This window comes from Sebastes umbrosus, chromosome 14 (genome assembly GCF_015220745.1).
Source record: "Sebastes umbrosus isolate fSebUmb1 chromosome 14, fSebUmb1.pri, whole genome shotgun sequence".
Classification (NCBI taxonomy): domain Eukaryota; kingdom Metazoa; phylum Chordata; class Actinopteri; order Perciformes; family Sebastidae; genus Sebastes; species Sebastes umbrosus.
Genome location: NC_051282.1, coordinates 29,831,255 through 29,853,629, shown reverse-complemented (window position 1 = coordinate 29,853,629; position 22,375 = coordinate 29,831,255). Strand labels below are relative to the sequence as shown.

Sequence of the window (22,375 nt, the reverse complement as noted above, 5' to 3'; positions counted from 1 at the left end):
GCTAGTTTACAACAACCAAGCCCAACCTTTAAAATATCAAATTTTTCACCGCTTCCGATAAGTGAGCCAAGTTTGAAAACTTTTTGACCATGGCAAAGGCCTCAAAAAGGCGATTAATCTGCAGAATAATAATAAGAATCCTTACAGTTTCAATAGGGCCTTCGCTGGCCCGACGTTGTCGGTGCTCGGGCCCTAACTACATACCTACAATAGCCTAAACAAGCAAGTTGTCATAGTTCCGTCTAGTCAAACAGTAAGATGAGGTACCCGGCAAGATTTTGAGTGTAAATTAAGCTGACTTTTTCATATTGTTAAAGTTTTAATGTATCTAACTTGTTATGATCATGACAATAACCCTCTCAATCAATTCTTCATGCCGAAATTACACAGAAAAATGGGGTCATTTTTTTCAATTGTTTTTTCAACAGGACAATATTTTGAGTTGATAACAACAAAATGTGTTTACTAGACACCTTGAGGATTACAAAAGTTAGAAAAACATATCAATATGATGCATGGATCAGGATATAGCGACTGTTTTTTAAATAAAATTTGCTCCATTTCTGCCTACTGAAGCTTTAACAGCAACAAGGACAATAAAATGGTTTTAAATATGTGTTATATATGACATTTACACCCGCTGATGTTGTGTTTTTGTGTACTTGACATTCACAGTAGTGGTCATTTTAAAAAGCAGATGTGTGAAATGAAGATCAACTGTTGTTTGTGGACTTTAGTGAAGCAGAATAGAGAAGTGAGTCCGTGATGAGTCTGTGAACGATACTGCTCTCAGCATACCCGAGGAGGAAGTCACACACACAGGTAGATAGTAATATCACACTGTGGTTATCAGTTGTTTTATTCTGTCTACTGAGGGCCAACATGTCTATCGATGGGACTAAATTACTGTTTGAAGGCTTCCTGCAGAAAAGAAAAGACACTATGGTAAGTTACAAACTCTCTTTGTTATTTAATGTGAGTTGATGTTGATATAAAAAAATGTTTTTTGTTTTTTTGTCTAGAAAATAAGATGGGTCACGTATTGGTTCAGGCTTCAAAATACAACCTTGTTCTTCTACACACGGAAGAATGGCAGCGCTGTAAGTCAAAATATACAAAACTGAAGGATGGTTACTGTTCTAGTACAATTTAACTTTGTTAGTTTTCTTCTTTTAAAGATCTCAATGACTCAAAAAGTGATCATGTTGCATGTTGCTCCCTTCACAGTCACACTTACGAGGCCATTACTACATTTACACAGTAAGTCCTCCATCACTCATCACTGTTGATATATGAGAAACGTCTTTACAGTCATAGAAACTAAGTACTCAAATACCATGCTTAAGTACAGTTTTGAGGTAATTGTACTTTTTACTATATATATACTTTATCGTCAATACATATTGATACATTTCCTTTCCGTTATTTAAACATCTTGACACTGTTTTTATCAGTTTTTAATCTTTCACCTACCGATAAAACAGTGCATTCAAACAATAATAACAATCATTTTGGTATATTGTGATGTTAATACTTGTGTACTTTGACTTTTGACCCAAATTTTGAATGCATTTGTACTTGTAACAGAGTATTTCTCACCATGATAACTACTTTTACTGAGGTCTGAGTACTTCGTCCACAGCTGTTGCTTTGTCTCTAGTTTGGTGTCTTAAGTTATCTGTCTTTATGTCCACCTCTCGGTCCAGGTGCAGTCGGTGCGAGAGGTCCAGAGAGTCGACAGCAAGCGCTTCATGTTTGAGATCATCATGACAAATGGAAAGAGGAAAGTGTTGGTGAGTCATCACTTCTGTGGTTCGACCGCTAGCTAATAAATGTGCAAGCTGTCTGTCAGGTCTGCTTTCAGTTTTGCCAACTTAAACCACGTCCTGTCAACTGTGTGTGCGTCTGTGTGTGTGTGTGTGTGTGTGTGTGTGTGTGTGTGTGTGTGTGTGTGTGTGTGTGTGTGTGTGTGTGTGTGTGTGTGTGTGTGTGTGTGTGTGTGTGTGTGTGTGTGTGTGTGTTTAGGCAGCAGAGACAGAAGCTCTCAGAAAGGAGTGGGTAGGATGTCTATGGCAAGCCATGAATCTTTCTACCTCCGTGGTTTCAGGCAGAAGCACACAGTAAGTAAGGGGAGGCCTCTCCCTTCATGACAAATCTGAAATTAAAGCTGCCGGCAGCGATGAACGGGTCCTCGCTCATTCATGTACGTCGGGGGGTACTGACGGGACGCCGGTCGTCGCAGCCAGGCACAATGAAAACAGGAACTCTGCTGAGTGCAATGATGCCTCCTATAAGGGTCTACGACAAACGGTTCATGGACCATTATCATGCCGAGGGCAGATTGAACTATGTACATTGGAGTTCCAACAACTTCCTGTTTCATGGCGTATGGCGCGAAATCGCTGCCACGCCACTGCAAATTCGTTAAGGTCTTTAGATGGTCCTGACCAAATTTGAAGTCGATCTGATTACATCTGTAGGAGAGGTTCGTTAAAGTACGCGGCCCGTAAAACGCTAAAAATGGGCGAAAATGGCGCATTCAATTCAAAATGGCTGACTTTCTGTTGAGTTTTGGGTATACCTCCAAGAGGCTTTTTTGTGCGTCTCCACATGTTGCATATGCCTACCAAATTTCATACATATAGGTGAAACCGGAACGAGGGGCTTGATTTTTCCGACTTTGTAGTGGGCGCTAGCGAACCACACCAGATTCCCTTAAAATAACTCATTTTACACCACGTCTGATAAGTTTAACAACTTTTTGAGCACCTTAAGGCCCTCAAAAATGAAATTCATTTTAAGAATAATAATAATTCCTCAGTTTAGATAGGGCCTTCGCTGCCCGCTCGGTCCCTAATAATCCACGTTCCAGGCACTGACCGTTTCTCTTCTCCTCAGCCATGAAGTGTGTGAGCAGCGAGAGAGAATAAACAGCAGCTTACCCGCCTGCTCACGCACCGACAGCGTGATGGAGTCGCTGCCTGCTCGGCCCCTCTCGGCCCCCCCGACAGGCCACATGATCCACCATGAGATGAGGAGCATCGCCTCCCCTGGCTGCCTGTCTGAGGAGCCGGACCGTGAGGAGGCCACGTACCATAACACACCTCCAGCCTGGAGCTCCCAGCATCACAACAGTTAACTTTAAATACTGCACATGCACCTTCACAAGTATTTCTTTCAATTCAAGTGTTGTAGTTGTAGTTCCAGTAGTCTAGACGGTTCCCATGCATCCCAATGATATATTATTCTAACTTAGTTTTTTGTAATCATCAAAGTGTCTAGTAAAGAAATGTTCATGTAAAAATGGAAATGAATAACTGTTTTTTGTTTACATTTTCATTTTTATTTATCATTGTTGTAGGTCTATGGTCCGACGGTACGACGGAGTATTAGGACCACATTGAGGAAAAAATAAATAAATCTGAGATTTCAAGAATAAAGTCCTAATATTACGAGAAAAAAAGTCGTAATATTATAAATTAGTAATTTTACGTGTTATTTTTTTTTTCTCGTAAAGTTATGACTTTATTCTCGTAATATTATGACTTTATTCTGGAAATCTCCAATTTTGTTCCCACAATGTGGTCCTAATACTCCTTAGTACTTTTGCACTTTGGCCCTCACTGCATTAAACTTACAGTATATACTATATATATATACTATATACTTAGACTATAAGCTATGTGATGTTTAATGTATCTAACTTGTTAAAATCATGACAATAACCCTCTCAATCAATTCTTCATGCCAGAATTACACTGAAAAATGTGGTCATTTGTCTCTGTATGACGTATAATTAAGAAGTTATGTTGATTTTCAATTGTCGTCAGAAATCCAAGGTGGACGCCAAACAGGACAATATTTCGAGTTGGGAACATCAGAATTAGTTTACTAGACACCTTGAGGATTATTAGAAATACACATCAATGGGGTGAACGGGAACCTCAGCTTCCTACCCGACTACAGCTTCTAACTAACTCCTCTGTTTTCAGGTCTCAGCAGTCCACCGTGGTCCAGCGGGTCGAGCAATGCAGAGGGCACACAAGAAGGAGACTATGACATTTTACCACTTAGAAGCAGTATGATCTTAAATATACTTTAAATTTACCATCTATTATAACATAACATACAGTATGATGATGGTTAAATGTGATATGGTGTGTCTCTTTAGAGGTACGAGAGATCAACACTTCACCAGAGATGGACGAGGGCGTGTATGACGTTCCTCTCTCGTACAGGAGGACTGCTGAACATCCCAGTGAGTGATTTTTACCTCCGCCAAGACCAAAGGCCTAGAAAGGAACCGATGTTGGTTTTTTGGTTTGTCTGTTAGCAGGATTACTCCAAAAGTCAGTGATGGATTTGAATTACATTTTGTGGAGGGGTGGAGTGTGGAACAATGAACAATTCATTAGATTTTGGTGGCGATCCGGATCATGAAACGTCAGTTGTTGTGTGTGCGGGAGCTGCTGGCCGTCCGCGGTGAGAAAGAACAAAGCGGTAGATGACGAGATGAGAGACAACGCAGTGTAACGTTATACAGACATAACAAAGCTGCTGAATGAGAGAGGCATCTGCCGATACGTTACACGGAAACACACCGTGTTCATAACAAGCCGACCACCTCACGGTACCGCCAGCTGTGAGCTGTGATCTGTTTTTAAAGTCACATGTTGGTGGAGGTCTGCACTCTCCGAGTGCAATTCTAGTTTTTATTATTATTACCAGCAGCTAGCTTTTAAATACTTGCTTATACCAAAATATTATTTTTTTCCATCTATTTCAGGACCCACAGAGAGCATCTATGATGTGCCGAGCGCTCTTATGAGGAGGATGCCTGGTCACACTTTAGGTAAAATCCTGCTTGGTGTTATTGTCGTTTTCCACCTTTGTCAACATTGTCATCTCACAGTTGCTTAAATTTACACAGAATGATTTTACAGAAAGCTACACGTGCAACAGCTGCAAACTTTATATCTAAAGCTTTAAGCGGTTTGTTTGTGGTTGCAGAGGAGCAGCCGGAGGACGGAGTCTACTGGATGATATGAGGTTCGGTTTGAGGACACCAGTGATTAAAAAGGAGGGCAGCAGCACCCCGTCGGACTCAGAAGACTGTTGCTGCCTGATAATCTACAGCTTTGTGTTGAATTATTTTACTGTTTTTTTCTGAAACAAACTGTATTTTTGCAACAGATAGAGACTTTCGTATGCTAGTAAACAATGCAAAACAAATAGGTTCACCTGTGGTGTTTATTTTAGCTTCTTCTATACAAGACCAAGAACAACATTTATAACTACAGACGCATTTCAACGCACTGTGAGTCAGTCACACCATGGTTCACACTTACATGTCACCTGCTTCACAGTTTTAAAAGTATACACCACCGACCATATTGCTGTATTACACACTTTGGACTGGTTTGAATGGGAATGGTTTGAGCTTAATGGAGTACAAAAACTTGCTGCAGGTACACTATGAAAATAAAATAAAACTTAGGCATACCAACATTTACTCTGAGCACTTTTATAAATCATCTACCCTCTTCTCTTTAGAGCATTTTTTTTTCTGTGGGTATTAATATTGTGGAACCTTTGTAAACTAAACAAAAGCTTAGTAAATGTAGTAAATGCAGTGAGTCACATGTTCTCATCAGGTCTGTAGCTGGTGAATGCTGTTGAGATTTTTGTAAACAGAAAATTATATTCAAAAGTTCCACCGTATATCTACAACACTGTCTTCACAGAGAAGGATTCAATTTACATCTAATATCACTTGATAGACATACATATATATACACACATACAGTAGCTGTATTCATTAGACAAACATGATATTGTAGTGCAGGGGAAACGAGGCCTATGTAACAAGCAATGCATAAAAGTGATTTGTGCATTCTCAAAAGAAAACTAATACAACCAACTAAAATACAAAATTATATTTGGACATCAAATAATAGATAAGTCCACTCCAGTGAGTAGAAGCTTTAGTTTGGATCAGTTCTGTGTTGTGATCATTGTCAGTTAGCAAAACAATAGTAATAGTATTTGGTTCAAAGATCTGTTATACACATTCACCCAACACAGAAATTACAAAAGGAAAAAGATTGGGGAAAGTGCCACTCTACATCTAGATCTACAACTAGATCTACAACTAGATCTACACTGAGGTCAGTTTTACTATCATCTCCAATTAGCAGCTAACCCTAATTGTTAAGATAATTGCAGTGGTGAGTCGATAAACTATTATAAGCCCCAAAGAAAGACACTTGTTGAGGGAAGCTGTCAGTATTTTACAGTACATATTCCAGATGTGACCGCCTCTCTTCTAGCTGAGAAGCTGCACAGCACACTTAGATTTAAATTCTGAATCCGCCACAACAGCCGGCAGATTCTAAATTTCCCCACAGCTAAATTTTCAATGTTGAACATGGGATGTAGTGCTTGGGTTGGAGTTAGATTTATCAAGGAATCAGGCCTGGGCCTGGGATTGTTCCTTGATGAACTCCTCCAGGACAGAGATGATGCTGCAGGCTTCGGGCAGGTCGCTGTGCTCCGATTTGGCGTTCTGCAGCAGCACGTCGCCGTTTCCGCAGCCCTGCAGGAACTGGCAGCAGCGAAACAGGGCGTAGTGACTCATCTCCGCCTGCCGCACAAAACGCTTCAGGCTGTTCATGTCCTGGATGGCCTGCGGAGTGTTGAGAGGTGGTTGATAAGAGAGGAGGAAACAAGTTTTTTAAAAAAGGGAAGCAATGTGGATGAAAGACAGAGTGGGCTGTGTATCTGCCGAGAGGAACTGAGAGCTGCTGTCCAAAGTGTCTCACGGTTGTGGGCTAGTGGGATTTTATATATATTTATTACACGGCTGTGTTGAATACTCGATTCTGATTAGTCAATCATGGCGTTCTATGGTCTTTATAGCAGACCGTTGCTATGTATAACAGACCGTTGCTATGTATAACAGACCGTTGCTATGGGCGCAGCTCTGATGTCAGACCATTTCTGTGTCAAATTATTGATTTGTTAAATGAGTAGCTGTGTAATAAGGGAGATAATGTACAGCTAGCGGGTCATTGTTGTGAAATAAACCCCTTCAGGGCGATGCAGGACCCCTCCGCGAAACAACGACCAGCTCGCTGTACATTATCACTTTGACTTGTTTGATAAGTTTGTTTATTTTATTTAACATTTATTTAACCAGGAATCCCCTTGAGATTAAAATCACTTTCTCGAGGGAGACCTGGCCAAGATAGCACCACGTCATTATAATGTTACAAAAACGTCTAAAATATGTCTAGAACAGACATGGGCAATTAAAAATAGTACAAATAATACAAATTAATATAGATTTGAAGCATACAAACATTTTACATTATGCCAATTTTCATCAGGACTGTTTAATTTTATATGAACAAAAACTTATTCCATCAGTATATTACTTATTGCTATAAAAATTATACACAGAATACAAAAGTATGTTATGCTCAAATTCACATGACAACTTGGCAATTACAAAACTGTAACTGTAAGTTTTGTGTTTGTTTTCTCACCTTAAGTTTGAAGTTCTCCAGAATCTGTCGGAGCAGGAACGGGTTACAACGCTCTGCGGCGTTGAGAAATGCCTGAATCCAGTCGTCACAGAAACGGTTACTGACTGTGGGGGGGGAGGAAACATCTTTATCAGACTCTTAAGACAGTACAGAGATACTATATTATTCTTCCTCATCATGTATATACAGTATATGGGTCATGGAGCTGATGACTCACCCGTGTTAGAGAGCGTGGGCGGGCTGGCGGAGCAGTCTATGACCAGGTCAGAGAGTGTGTCCTCTGAGATGGCCTTACACAGAGACGCTGTCGTGGTGTCTTGTTGGGACAGACCAAGCAGACTGGCTGCTTTGATGAACCTGGTGCAGAATACAACGGACACATAACAGCTAACAAACAGGAAATACAGTCTTAGGATTTAATGATATGTTGGTGTAGTTACTAACTCACCTGGACACATCAGCCTTCGTCCTCTCATCTGAGTTATTGACCTCCACATGTGTGTGACTCAGAGCCTGTAGACGAAACATTTAATGGCTGAAATGCATCAATCTGGAGAAGATCTGAGCAGTATTTGAATGATGAAATAAATCAATTGGGTTGCAGTAGTTTGAATAAGCATTTTAAGGAAGTTGCTTTTCCTCTTTCCTCTCATTCCCTCTTATAGTTGTTGTGTAACTTACTCAGGCCTGGACACTTTGCTATGCCTCAAACCGGTACAATTTGCTGACGATGCTCTTCAGACCTCACTGTATTTTCTATTACTTCCTTACAGGAGACTGTAACTCTAACTCTAACTGTTCACTCTATTTTTACTGGACATACTCTAGAGGTGAAAAAAAAAAACCTGACTCACAGCATGCAGCAAGAAGCTGATGTCTCTCTGGACCAGCTGTACCACTCGATAAATGTGCATCACAGACTCCTCGTACCACCGGCTCAGATAGGGACGCACCTCCGTCTCAAGGTTCTGCAGCTGACACACACAAATATATAAATATATTAATAATGTAATGGCAAATATATGACTTCTTTACACTGTTATTACATTCTCATACCTCTGGGGTTTGCAGGCTGCTGTGCAGACCTTGGACGTATTTATCGAGCTCTAATCTAAATGTGTATTGGGTCAAGGAATTGGAACTATTACACGATGTGGAAGCAAAACAACAGCTCAGGAAAGAACAATGACTACGTGCAAGGGATAATGTACAGCTAGCCGGTCATTGTTGTGAAATAAATCCCGACAGAGCGCTGCATCGGTCTTGCATCGCCCTGAAGGGGTTTATTTCACAACACTGACCGGCTAGCTCTACATTATCTCCCTTATTACACAGCTACTTACTTAAGAAATCAATAATTTGACATAAAAATGGTCCTTCAGACTCCAGACATCAGAACTGCGTCCATAGCAACGGTCTGTTATAAAGAAATAACAGACCGTAGAACGCTGTGATTGACCAATCACTATCGAGTATTCAACAAAGCTGCGTAATAAATGCAATTAATGCTGGAGGACCTTGCATGATGCTTATAACTAAAGGTTGATTTCATGAGGACACTATGCAATAGACAACTGCGCACAAAGGATATAAGTTGAGTCCTTTTTCAGAGCCGCCCATAAAGCAGATGACGTGTCCGTTCCCATCAGCATCCGGCTGTTCAGGAGAACGTTCCTGCTCCAGGAGACAGCAGTAGCATCCGACTGCCTGCTCGGGGATACTGGGAAGAGAAAATAATCAATTAACCAACTTATTTTGTCTTATGAACATGATCTTGGGTTGAAGCCTTGATTGTGTGTCCCTCTTGGTTCATATATAGCATTTACTGATGCAATATGTCAAGTCGTTACCTCAGCTCCACAGTGGCGATGTTGCCCATGCCTCCCAGCAGGGCACCTTTGCTCAGCCTCCTTGATATGTAAGTCCGCAGCTCAGGTTCTGCCTCTGATGGAAGGCTGCTGTCGATCAGCGTCAGGCTGTGGGCAGTACAGAACATCAGTATGGATACGAGCAGCCAGTAAAGGCAATGAGGAATTTCGAGCCACTCAAGTGAATGGAGAACAGATGGAGGAAGCTGATGAGCATTAGCCACAACCGACACACAACACACAACTGAGTCACATAGCTGGGACTGTGCTGCAACCCTTGCGTGTCAAAAACACATTCAAAGGAATTACATTCACTTTTGCCAACTCTTGCCATGTAACTCAGCATCATAGCGATGACCAACCAAGAGCAAAACCACGAATGAAAAACAGCATTGATTCCATGTTGATTGGATGTCTCCGTGGCAGCCCGTGGATACACCAATGCACAACAGTGAAAAGCCAAAGAGGAAACGACCAGTGAAAAGCAACGAGAGAAGGTAGGCGGATGTCTCCTTGGTTTGTTACCTAAAGTCTTCCTGACTGGTTGTGGAGTCTGCTCGTCTCTGGTTCCATGTCACATTATCCCCAGAAGCCTCAGATCTAAGACAATCGACAGTTCACTCAACACCTGGTTAGTGTTTAATGCATCAATCTGGTTTTACCTGCATCAGTGTCAGCAGCAGGTTCAGGAACAAGAAACTACGAAAACTAAAGAGTGCTTTAGAGGAGGCAAGAATCATAGACTGTATAATTATTAAAACAGTGATACAGAGAGAAACACACCAGGGAGCTGGTTGTGTCCTGTAGGATGAGAATATGATTAGAATTAGGGTAGTACTGTGAACAGGGTCTAAAATTAAGGTTTTTCCTCACGTGCCACTGGCAGGTCACTGAACATTTCTACTAGCCACACAATTTTTTTTTGTCTGCCACTTCTGAAATCTATGTAGAACGCTTTAGAGTTCCAGTAGGGCTGTGTATTGAAGAATCTGGCGATAGGATACGTATCATGATACAGGGGTTACAATTCAATATATTGCGTTAATATAAACAAGGTGATATATTGCATTTTTATTTTTTTTTAAAGATCCCATATAATGCTAATTTTCAGGTTCATACTTGTATTTTGTGTTTCTAATAGAACATGTTTACATGCTGTACTGTTAAAAAACACTTTATTTTACTCATCCTGTCTGCCTGAATATACCTGTATTCACCCTCCTGTCTGAAACGCTCCGTTTTAGCGCATTTCAACGGAATTGTGTTGCTAGGCAACAGTTTAAGTCCATGTTTACTTCCTGTCAGCTGATGCAGGAAACAAACTGCGGCACATTTAGAATGTTTCTGTTTAAAACCGTGTAATGGTCTAAATATTGTATATTTGTGACATCACAAATGGACAGAAATCGTAACGGCTTGTTTCAAACGCGCAATTTCTGAGTACGGGCTGTGTGTATTTCTCCGTATATTGAGCATTTTGATAGTTTAACAGTATTTGTATAGCACTTAAAACCTGCTTTATAATATAGTATACATGAAAATGATATATTTTTAGTATTTCATTTAAATATTTTTTTTGCCACATTTACCCTGTATTTGAAAATTTGAATAATTAGAAAAATATTATAAATATTCCTAACAAGTGTTTTTAACATGTAACACTCCCTGCAGATGCCCATTAGTTAATCCCTGAGAATAATAATATAATACAAAAATAATAATAATAATATGTTTTTAGTAATTAATTAATTAATTTTTTTGCTAATTTAACTCCCTGACTGTGAACAATAATAAATAATATAATAATACAATTAATAATTAGAAAAATATTATAAATATTCCTAACAAGTGTTTTTAACATGTAACACTCCCTGCAGATGCCCATTAGTTATTCCCTGAGAATAATAATATAATACAAAAATAATAATAATAATATGTTTTTAGTAATTAATTAATTAATTTTTTTGCTAATTTAATTCCCTGACTGTGAACAATAATAAATAATATAATAATACAATTAATAATTAGAAAAATATTATAAATATTCCTAACAAGTGTTTTTAACATGTAACACTCCCTGCAGATGCCCATTAGTTAATCCCTGAGAATAATAATATAATACAAAAATAATAATAATAATATGTTTTTAGTAATTAATTAATTAATTAATTTTTTTGCTAATTTCATTCCCTGACTGTGAACAATAATAAATAATATAATAATACAATTAATAATTAGAAAAATGATATAAATATTCCTAACATGTGTTTAACATGTAAAACTCCCTGCAGATGTCCATTATTAGTTCTATAAGAGACCAAGTTGTAGCAGAGATATCATCTCTTACAGGCAACACCAAGTGTCCAAAACATCATTACCTGGTGCCCTGATACAGATAGATGGTGTAGTAGCAGTTGAGCTGTGTCTTCTGGCTGTATCCAGAGATCTCCTCGCTGTCAAAGTCATCTCTCTCCTCCACGTCGATGGAGTCCTGGAAGGACGAGGACGAGGTCTGGGAGGTAAACATGATCCTGCTGCTGCAGGGAGAGAGCTACAGACAGCTGATACAGATAGAAGACAAGCTGGTATTAATGTTATTTAACTGTGCTGTGTTAGTAGACAGGTATCATTAACGCTGGGATCTCTGGATGATAATAAAACTGTAATCTTCAGCAGCTGCAGCAGAGTTAAAGGTCTCCTCGTCAGACCGTTGATGTGCCTTCTGCGCATGCGTCATCTGTGTGTGCGTCTCAATAATGTCCGACTGTCATTTCTTTATCTGTTCCTGAGAACAAACGTTCCGCCACTGAAGCTAAACATTTAGCGTTAAGTGTTGTTACGATATTTTTGTCTTTAAAAATCGCCGTGTAAATATTAGTTATTAGTTTAGTCTGTTAATTAAAGTGTTTTAGCTTACAATTGTATGACTTGTTAATTGTTTGTATGCTAGTAACGTTAGAAATGCTGTACCATTAGCACTGGATCGCTGACAACATATGGTACCGTAAAAGTAACGTTAGTCTTTTTAACGTTTTAATATTCTAGTACAAATTAATTGTTAAATATAATGTTTGTTTTTTTATTAAATAAACAAATAAACAATAGCTATGGACCACCAGGGGGCGCCTTGAGGCCGCGGTGTATTGTGGGGGATCTGGAGACTAGTGATGGGAGTTCCGGCTCTTTTTAGTGATCCAGATCATTTGGCTCAGCTCACCAAGAAAAGCCGGCTCTTTCGGCTCCCAAACGGTTCTTCATTTTACCACTTCTGCCTTTTATAATTCAGCCAAATTTAGCACAGTTTTGACCTATGATTAGTATGTGTGCACGTATATCACTTAAATTATTCAATATAATTATACTAAACCTTATAATTTCCAGAATACCGTAATTTTACATGCTGCTTCGTTTCCGACTGTCAATCATCTTGTCTGCTATTTTGCTATTTCACATATTTTACAAATACTTTTTGGACATTTTTCTAATATTTTTCTGACATTTTTAACTAGTTTCTTCACATATTTTACAATTAATTTTTGGACATTTTTCTAATATTTTTCTGACATTTTTCACTATTTTCTTCACAAATTTTACAGATGATTTTTGGATATTTTTCTAACGTTTATCACATAATTTTCAGACATTTTTCACATATTTTACAAATAATTTATGATATTGGATATATTGCATCACCTTGATTGGTCGCACAGACGTCATTAACACAACATTCAGTCACAGTCAGTGCATGAAGTGCCCGTGGCCTCGGAGAAAAGATCGTCCTATCATTCTGCCTTGAATTAATTAAATTAAAAACAAACAAAAAAAAACGACTCTTGGACAGGAGCCGGCTCCCATCGTTCACTTAAAAGAGCCGGCTCAAAGAACCGACTTGTTCGTGACCTACACATCACTAGCATCAGCTGTTTCTCCTGCTAGCTGTGTTATTATTATTAGCATCAGCTGTTTTACTTCACTGGATTAGCAGGCAGTGCATTTACTTTACAGAAATTATGGGAAGAAAGAAGAAGAAGCAGATGAAGCCTTGGTGCTGGTATCCTTTCTCTACATTGTGCATGTTGTTTTATAATGTTATGTTGCTCTGTGTGACTGTGTTAGACAGATATCCTCTGTTTACTGAGCTAACTGTTAGCTCCTTATAATAATAATAACAACTGTAATGTTAGCAGGCTCACTATAGTTAGCATGCATATGTTTTAACTTGTTATATTAAACCAGATGATGTGGGTGTCTGATATCCTGTGATGTGTTGTCCAGCTGTAAAATAGCATCACAGTGATCCAGAGTTTTTTCTCCAGAGTTTTCCTTCATGGTAACCTCAGGTACTGTAACAGAGACTTTGATGATGAAAAGATTCTCATTCAGCATCAGAAGGCCAAACATTTCAAGTGCCACATCTGTCATAAGAAGCTGTACACTGGTCCTGGGCTTGCAATCCACTGCATGCAGGTGAGGACATAATAATAATGCAAACCACCTTTTATAAAACCAAACAAAATCCTTTGTTTATCACTGCAGTTAAATGCTGATATAAGACAGAGATACTGATCATAGGTCAAGATAGTGCAAACTCCCAAATATCAAACAGTCTTGGTTCTCTGTCCCATTCAATAACTCTTGATCAAAACCTCATCTTAGTCAAACATGTTAAATCATTGTTTCAATCCTACTTTCATCATCTCAGAAACATTTCAAGGATTAGATCATTTCTTTCTCCCAAAAACCTGCAAACTGTTATCCACGCTTTCATAACTAGTAGATTAGATTATTGTAATTCCTTGCTCCTCTGGCATCAGCTTCTCCCGCCTCCAGCTCATCCAAAGCACTGAGAGGCCTCGCCCCAAGTTATTTATCAGATCTATTATTGCCCTATGTCCCTTTCCGCACCCTGAGATCCTCAGATGTGTCATTCCTTGCGGTTCCAAGGTCCAGATTCATACATAAAGGTGATAGAGCCTTTGCAGTCAGGACACATAGACTATGGAATGACCTGCCCGAGGAGATCTCTGAGGAGACTCTGTTGAGTCTTTTAAATCACTTTTAAAAACTCACTTTTTTCAATTGCTTTTCTGTGATTTTATTTATGTTTTATGACATTTTAGTTATTTACCCTTTTGGGTTTTTATATGTTTGGCTTTTAGTACATTTCGTTATCCTTGTGTTGAACATGTCTTCTGTTTTTATTCTAAAGAACTTTGTAACTGTGTTTTGAAAGGTGCTATATAAATAAAGATTAATATACTAGAATGACCTCACTGTATCACTTCTGTCATAGGTACATAAAGAGACAATTGATGGAGTTCCTAATGCAATACCTGGAAGAACAGATATTGAGCTTGAAATATATGGCATGGAGGGTATTCCTGAAAAAGACATGGAGGAGAGAAGAAGAGTGCTAGAACAAAAGAACCAAGGTATTGACATCAAAATATATTAATGTGCTGTCTTCTTATGGACTGTTCGAGAGACTTCTTACGCTCTTCCCTATTTTCAGATACGCAAAAGAAAAAGCAGAACCAGGATGACTCCGATGAGTTCGATGAGGATGACGAGCCCGGTCCCTCCTTCCAGCAGCCTGCTGCAGGCCAGCCACAGGCAGCCTACATACCCCCTATGACCCAGCCCGGCATGCCTCCTGGCTCTGGTGCTCCAGGGATACCACCGGGCAGCTACTCAGGTAGGAAACACTGACTTTACTGCAATAAGCCAACTAATGAGCTGATCCTACATTATGATAGAAGTATATGATGCCCAGTCCCATGCTCCATTATCCACCATTTGTTACACAGATTTGGATCTAAATTTAACCTTTTTTACAGCTCGAGAATTGATAAAATGATCAAAAATCCCTCCAAAATAGCACATTAAGACACCAAGACCTTGAGGAACACCATAGAAAAAGCCATGCTGGTATCAAAAACTTTTGACATTTGCAGATTTCTGCAAGAATTGCATTTTTCAGCGATTGGATGGTGAGCACTTAAGTTGTGTAAACTGCTCAGACCCCTTATTGTCAATCTAGCTAGGAAAGCCATCCATCCTCTGAATGCTCTAGGTCTCTAGTTTGTGGCTGTAAAGTTTCATGAGGCTGTGATTATCCTAGAGGTCACCACAGGTCATTTTATACAGGGAGGTCAAGTCAAAAAACAATTGTCTCACTACAATGAAATGTCTCCTATGGGGACTAACATCATCACACATGAATACAGTTGGGGTCATTGGATCCACAAGAGTTTCAGCTTTACAGTGAGACCCAATTTATGTAATTCAAGACTGTTTAGGGACCCCAGTATGCAGAAATATTCAAACACACCATTTTAGAATAGGAGAAAATAACACATTTATACTGCATAAAGAAAACTGCATGTGATTATCATAAAGTGGGCATGTCTGTAAAGGGGAGACTCGTGGGTACCCATAGAACCCATTTGCATTCACATATCTTGAGGTCAAAGGTCAAGGGACGCCTTTTAAAAACGGCCATGCCAGTTCCTCTCCAAAATTTAGCGTAACTTTGAAGTGTTTGTTTAGCATTCTCCCCGACAGCTAACATGACATGGTTGGTACCAATGGATTCTTTAGTATTTAGTATCTTCACTCTAAGACTTTAAGACTGAGTCTGCTACAGCCTTTTAAAGACAGTGATGTTGTGTGTTTTGTGATGTGGTAACACACTTGAGTTTCAGTTAATCTCTTTATTTTTAGGAATTCCCCCAATGATGCCAGGTGTGCCACCAATGATGCCAGGAATGCCCCCCGTAATGCCAGGAATGCCTCCAGGGTAATGTATTTTAGGATTATTAATAAAGACTGTAATTTCTTATTAATCCCATCCTCATTGTATCTTGGTTTTATAAACATGGATGTCTTTCCTTGTGTGTTTTAGGATGATACCGATGGGTGGGATGATGCCTCCAGGTCCAGGGATGCCACCGATGATGCCAGGTGTACCACCAGGTAAATGCCCTGCCAGTGTAAGCACTTACTTCCACATCATTGCCTTGATGTGAATTATTAATATGTTGTTACACTGCGGTGGTGAGGTTTTCCCTTATGTAATGAGTTTGTTCTGCTGGTGTCAGGCATGCCTCCTCCTATGGGTCACCGTCCAGGCATCCCACACATGGCTCAGGTTCCCTCTGCTGTAAACGTGCTGACTAGACCTGCTGTTCCTGCTGCCACTGCCCCGTCAGCCCAGCCTGATGTCACAAAGCCTCTCTTCCCCATCGCTGGACAGGTAACATCTTTATGACACCATTTACCACTTTTCATCTCCCTCAGCACTTCCAACTGTTGAATACGGGATGTTTGAGTCTCTGTGCTCACACAGGCTGAGATAAAGGAGACTTTACCCAGCAATTCCTTTAACTGAATAATTATTTTTTATTTACGTTTGTTATTCTTTTCCTGTGCTGCAGATGGGCAGTCGCGTTGCAAGTACAAGTACAAGTACAAGTTCAGGCTCATCAAGTGCAGACTCTCAGTCCACCTCCCCTAAAGCTCTGTTACCTATCACGTCACAAGTACGCAGCTGTCTGCCTGCTCTACTCTGACAACCTGCAGCTTTACGATTGGCATGCACACAGTTGTGTATAGTTTGCCTGCTGTGGTGTACTTGGGAGGGGAGGGGGAGGGGAGATACTCTTTTAAAAATGTTATGTCTAGCAACATGCCTTTGTTTGCTTTTTCTTTTGCCATAAATCTGCATTTATAGAATACAACTGAAACATTTGCTTACTGACCTCAACAAAATCAGAAAATGGAGATTTATGCAGATTAGTAGCACAGCACGCTCTTCTGGATTTGTTTTCTTGCAGGCTTGATGAAATAGGTTTAATTTTAGTCATATTTTATAGGGTTACTCTCCCATGTGTGAAGCATCAGTGGTGTTAACATGTTATAGAGATAACTAAGACCATGTTTATAGACTTGGCTTTAACCCTCTGAGACCTATATACAGTCTTACTACAAAGCAGGATTTGGAGTTAGCAAGGTTAACCCTTCAGGGTTTTTCAGTCCTACGACGGTATTTCCCTTTTTACCGGGGTAGATCGCCATGGTAACTTGTGCTGAACACCTAACCTGCTCCGGTGCAGGTTATGTTCCAGATAAGAGATCAATTAAGAGACCAGATTGAGAAACCCTGGGTTGATTTACCGAGTTGATAACCACCGTCGTAGGACCGTTTAGCGGGATCTCGTTTGTTAGGGTTAGTGAAGCCAGATAAGGAGAAGATACCCTGGATATGTTGAACTCGCTTCATAGTACAGGCCTCAGTCCAATCCATCTGAAGTCTGCGTACAAACAATAATATTAATGCCAAGATTTAAATGACTACATATAAACTCAGTAATGGGAGTAACCTCAAGGTATGACTAAAAGTGTGAAATGAGACTGCCTCTCAGCAGAGTCTCTCTAATGTGTTTTCTTCTCTCCCCCCTCAGAGTCAGCAGTCAGGGTCCCCCCACCCTCCCCCCTCCACGTCCTCTGACCCCTCAAAGCCCACATTCCCAGCCTACACTCAGGCCACCGGCGCTGTGGCCAGCCCCAACGCTGGCAGCAGTACGGTCTCCAAACCTCCCTCCACTGTAACCAGTAAGCCTGCCACCCTCACCACCTCCAGTGCAACCAGTAAGTTGATCCACCCTGATGAGGATATCTCACTGGTAAGTAGTCCAGCTGCAATAGTTTTACAGTAAGAAGCATTTTAAGGAAAAGACATTAATCAAGCTAAACTCAATAAATGTTTGTTCTTGTTTATTTCTCCTGGTTGAGCTACAGAATTTCAAATTATTCTTTGTCTCGTTTGCTCTCTGTGTCTCGTAGGAAGAGTTGCGGGCTCAGTTGCCGAGGTACCAGCGCGGTATTCCCTGCCAAGGCCCAACCGCTGCTGCTGCCCCGTCAGTGGGTCCCGTGGGTGGCATGATGGCTCCTCAGCAGCCCGGCATGAGGCATCCCATACCTGGTATCCACCGTCCGCTTCAGAAGAACTTAACATTTTAGTGGTCTGTTAACCAGAGCTGTTTATTCTTAGTGGGGATGCACCGATCTGACTTTTTCAGTCCAGATACCGATAGCGATACCTGGGCTTTGGGTATCGACCGATACCGAGTACCGATCCGATACCAGTGTTTAATTAATAATCTGTCTGCCTCACTGTGTGGAAGTGACTGGGATCATTTTAAGGCAACATCAGGATGTAATTAAACATTACTTTCTAAACTTTGTAAAAGTAAAAGAATATAACAAATAAATACATAGATATACATTTAGTGAATTGTTACTTATTATTAGAATAATAAATTGTACACCAGAAAATAAGTAAAAAATCTGTCTTCAAAATTACCGGAAATTTCAATTCAAGTGAAAACCTTTTTAAAGCAGCAACAAATTGGTTAAAACTTAACAGGAATTAAAATTCTAGCATACAATGTATATAGTATACAAACATAGAATTTAATAGATCGGCTCTATTGTCACTGATATCCGATCCGGTATCGGTGCATCCCTAATTAGCATGCTAAAGTAAGATGGTGAACATGGTAAACATTATACCTGCTTAGCATCAGCATGCTAGCTTTGCCATTGTGAGCATGTCGGCATCCGGCTGTTAACATTTAGTTTGAAGCACCGCTGTGATGAATGCTGCATTCATGTCATATCGTAATTATGAGTTTTAAACTTGTAAATAATGTCCATGTTAACATCAAAGTTGTGATTATGACAAACAAACAAACGTGGACGTCTTACATCAGCCAGAGTGTGTCGTTCGGGTCGGTAATTAAACCTAAATGTAATGATTACGATGTTGAACACTCGCATGGGAATCTTTCCTATCTCTGCCATCCATCCCACATGACATGAATGCGGTATAAACAGCCTCACAGAGCCGCTTGCATGGCCGTAGACTCTCGTTATGAGGTGAAATCCATGTGATTTATGCTGCTAATTTTTGAATAAAAAGCCAACAAACCTGTGTTTTGGCAGGCCAGTATGGTGGTCCTCCTCAGGGGATGCCAGGCTACATGCCAGGAGGGATGCCTCCGTACGGACAGGCCCCTCCTGTGGTTCCCCTGGGGTACCAGGGAGCCCCTCCACGGCCACCTATGGGTATGAGACCCCCCGTCATGTCTCCTGGAGCCCGCTACTGAAGCCTGCCATCCTCTCTTCTATAGGTTTGGACACTCAACCCTTTTCTAATGTCCTCAGCTGCTAGTAGACAAACCAGTATTGGTATTATAGTACCACGAGTCGACGTACTGTTTATTCTACTCTACTCAGCTATCAGGAAGAGACACTGAATAAACAGCAAAACAAACGAGCTATAAAAGCATCACAGAGCGCATGGGAAATATTTACACTGTACCTAACCAAGACTATGAACTGTTGTTTCAAACCATCTCTGTTTCTGTGGCTTTTTTTCCTTCTCATGTTTCATTCAGGTGTGTAGAAGTGTAGTAGAATATGGTTCGTAGTGTTGTGAAGGCGCTGGAGTTACATGGGCAGTACCCAACCCTTTATCAAGGCAAGTTTTCTGTAAATACATTTTCTGTTCTAAAAGCTAAACAGTGAGGCCTTCACAGCACGCTGTGCTGTTGGACTTTGTGTCCCCAACTTTGTTTGGTGAGGGCTTCAAATAACTGTTTTACACATTCGTTCTGTTTTATGTTCATAGTTTTAATGAGAACCTTAAAAGTGCTAAATAAAGTGGTATATGTATTGATGTAAAACTGTATTGTAATAAAATGTGGCAAACATTTAAGACTCTTCTTTGCGGCATGTTAGTGGGAAAAGAGACGGCAGGTTTGTACTCCACTTATAAAACATGTTGTGAATTTGTTGTCTTAAAGATATCAACAGAAATGTGTGCTTTTTTTGTTGAGCTGAAATCATGTTTTCTTCTGGCTATGAGCAGTATATTGATTTTATTATTAGTGATGCGCTGTACACGGCGAGTTGCCTTGTACAGCTGCATAACGGGTCGCTGCTGGCTGTAGTGCTAAAACCCAGATTTCTCTTCTCCCTGTAGCGATGCCATGGGGTGACTGGCTGAGGCCCTGTCTCAGTGTAGCCCTGTTTCAGCCGGAGGCAAGTCTCAACCATTTTCTGTCTTCTCATTCATTACCGGGGGCCCTCACAGCTTCCACGCTGTTGGATCTCAATGTCCCCAAACTTGCAGCAAGTTTGGTGAAGGCCCTTGTTTGTGTTGTTGCGTTTAGGGACCATTTATCTTCAGGCATGTCATGATTATGTTGTTAAGCTCTTCTGTGTCATTGAACCTGTGAGAGCTTCAGGAAGCCCGGTTTTCATTTAATAACTTTATACTGAAAGTATGGAGCTTTTAAATGAAACCGTATAGAAGCTTTTGATATCAACTAGTCCTGCAGTTTACTATCTGACGTATTTATGGCTTGTTCAGAAGTCAAATCATTTCTTACAGACACCATTAACAGCCTGAAAATGTTTGTTTTGGGAGGTTTGTGATGAACTAATGACTTTTCATGTGCTTGTAAAAATGGCTTCACCACTTAATCCTGTTTGTTTCATCAGCTGTCCTCACTTGATCATTTGAATTTAACTACTTACATGAAGGAGAATCCCAACCAGTAACAGGTTAGTTAAAGCTGTAAGTACCACTGCTGTAATTTTAATTTCCGTCGACCTGTGTTTTGTGTGCACACATAATGAGATCTTAATGTCTGTCACCTTTTTAAAAAAAAACAGAGCGAGCCCACAAGCATTTTTACGTTTAAAAGGAACTGTTTGTAACTTCTTACACATATAAATCAATCTGGGTCGGTGTCCCATGCGCGCTCGCGTGTGGTTACGTTGTTCAGACTCCAACACAAACTACACGGAAGAACCAAAACCTCAAAGTTCTATCTAGTGAAGCCCGTCTTGCAAAACAGTGTTGGCCGCGGTCGGAGGACGCGGGGGAGACCGTAGCTTTGGTCTCCAGGACCGGAGTCGCTGCTGTACTCTGCTCCTCTGCCTGCTTGCCTTCACTCACACACCGCGTTCATTCTCACTCTTTCGCTCCACTCTCATGTGCATGCGCGCACACTCCTCACTGCAGAAGAGTTAGTTTAGCTCTGAGAATATCTAGTGAATGTACAGTGGACGTTTGTGCAGAAATAACTGCTGCAGCTCCTCCAGACCAACAGAGGTTTCCCGTGTCTTGTGAAGTGACGGGGCTCCGCAGAGAGAAACGTTATCGTCTCCGACCAAAACTCCGGTGTCTCCCCTGTTCCCTCCGGCCGCGGTCGGGAGGCTGAGGCAGGAAAAGCCAACACTAGGATCAGCATTGATTCATGGAGAGACCTTCGTCTGGTCAGCTAACATTACTGCCAAGCAGCTGAAATATAGAGTGATATTGTGGTTTTAGCTGACGTGTGTCGCCTCACTGTGTTGAGCGATGCTCGTTCATGTCTATGTAGAGCGAGAACAAGCAACAGGACGCTGACTTTCGTTGACTTAACGGCCACAGGTGAAGCTGTTAACAAGACATTTCTGATTCTTACAAACAGTCCCTTTAATGGCAGCCAGTTGTTCAGGATGATCTCGAGGAGTAACTCCCAATAAGTTAATACTTAAGTGTGCAACACATTTCTTTCCACTAGTTCTGCTTAATGTGATCAGCATCTCAACATAGTTTCTGATGGGGAATAACCTCCATTTAAACTAATGATTTAATGCTTTACATGAGTGATATACAGGCAAGAGTCTTCACTGGTAAGTATCACTTCTGTTGTATGTTAATGCTATATGCTAACAGGAGCTCGTCCAGGGCAAGGCCTATTGAAGGAGGCTGGGACACGGGGTGCACACGGGTATAACACATGCGAGAGTGTAACTGGAGCTGCGTTCGTAGGTTGGCTCAATTTCGCTGAGTGCAGACCAGGTTTTTACTGCGCATGTGTTGTACCCCCAAAGATATGACAC

General features: G+C 40.6%; 3 protein-coding genes across 6 annotated transcripts; 2 read left to right on the top strand and 1 right to left on the bottom strand.

Moving 5' to 3' along the window:
- Positions 1–746: 746 nt before the first annotated feature.
- On the top strand, positions 747–5,471 carry LOC119502010. Its single transcript, XM_037792829.1, has 10 exons — positions 747–945; positions 1,023–1,100; positions 1,228–1,260; positions 1,707–1,793; positions 2,026–2,120; positions 2,899–3,134; positions 3,993–4,079; positions 4,172–4,258; positions 4,787–4,852; positions 5,011–5,471. Exons 1-10 carry the CDS (start codon positions 883–885, stop codon positions 5,046–5,048), a joined length of 870 nt encoding a protein of 289 aa, XP_037648757.1. The 5' UTR covers positions 747–882; the 3' UTR covers positions 5,049–5,471.
- c14h17orf75 (chromosome 14 C17orf75 homolog) lies at positions 5,233–12,263 on the bottom strand. Of its 2 annotated transcripts, XM_037792827.1 has the most exons (10): positions 11,794–12,255; positions 9,941–10,015; positions 9,398–9,523; positions 9,139–9,267; positions 8,604–8,664; positions 8,402–8,521; positions 7,996–8,060; positions 7,765–7,904; positions 7,548–7,651; positions 5,233–6,685 (listed from the first exon to the last, which is right to left on the bottom strand). In XM_037792827.1, the coding sequence occupies exons 1-10, from the start codon at positions 11,940–11,942 to the stop codon at positions 6,470–6,472; spliced, it is 1,185 nt and encodes a 394-aa protein (XP_037648755.1). In that variant the 5' UTR covers positions 11,943–12,255; the 3' UTR covers positions 5,233–6,469. The 2 variants fall into 2 exon arrangements, with proteins under 2 accessions (XP_037648755.1, XP_037648756.1); XM_037792828.1 differs by lacking the exon at positions 9,941–10,015 and having other exon boundaries at positions 11,794–12,263.
- A 1,052-nt stretch (positions 12,264–13,315) lies between these two features.
- On the top strand, positions 13,316–21,283 carry LOC119502546 (BUB3-interacting and GLEBS motif-containing protein ZNF207-like). 3 transcript variants are annotated; one of them, XM_037793601.1, is made up of 12 exons: positions 13,426–13,466; positions 13,756–13,882; positions 14,709–14,847; positions 14,928–15,110; positions 16,139–16,214; positions 16,320–16,390; positions 16,516–16,670; positions 16,852–16,956; positions 17,878–18,099; positions 18,260–18,398; positions 19,421–19,608; positions 19,876–21,283. In XM_037793601.1, exons 1-11 carry the CDS (start codon positions 13,426–13,428, stop codon positions 19,582–19,584), a joined length of 1,422 nt encoding a protein of 473 aa, XP_037649529.1. In that variant the 3' UTR covers positions 19,585–19,608; positions 19,876–21,283. The 3 variants fall into 3 exon arrangements, with proteins under 3 accessions (XP_037649528.1, XP_037649530.1, XP_037649529.1); XM_037793600.1 differs by having other exon boundaries at positions 13,316–13,466; positions 19,421–21,283; XM_037793602.1 differs by lacking the exon at positions 16,852–16,956 and having other exon boundaries at positions 13,316–13,466; positions 19,421–21,283.
- Positions 21,284–22,375: the final 1,092 nt, after the last annotated feature.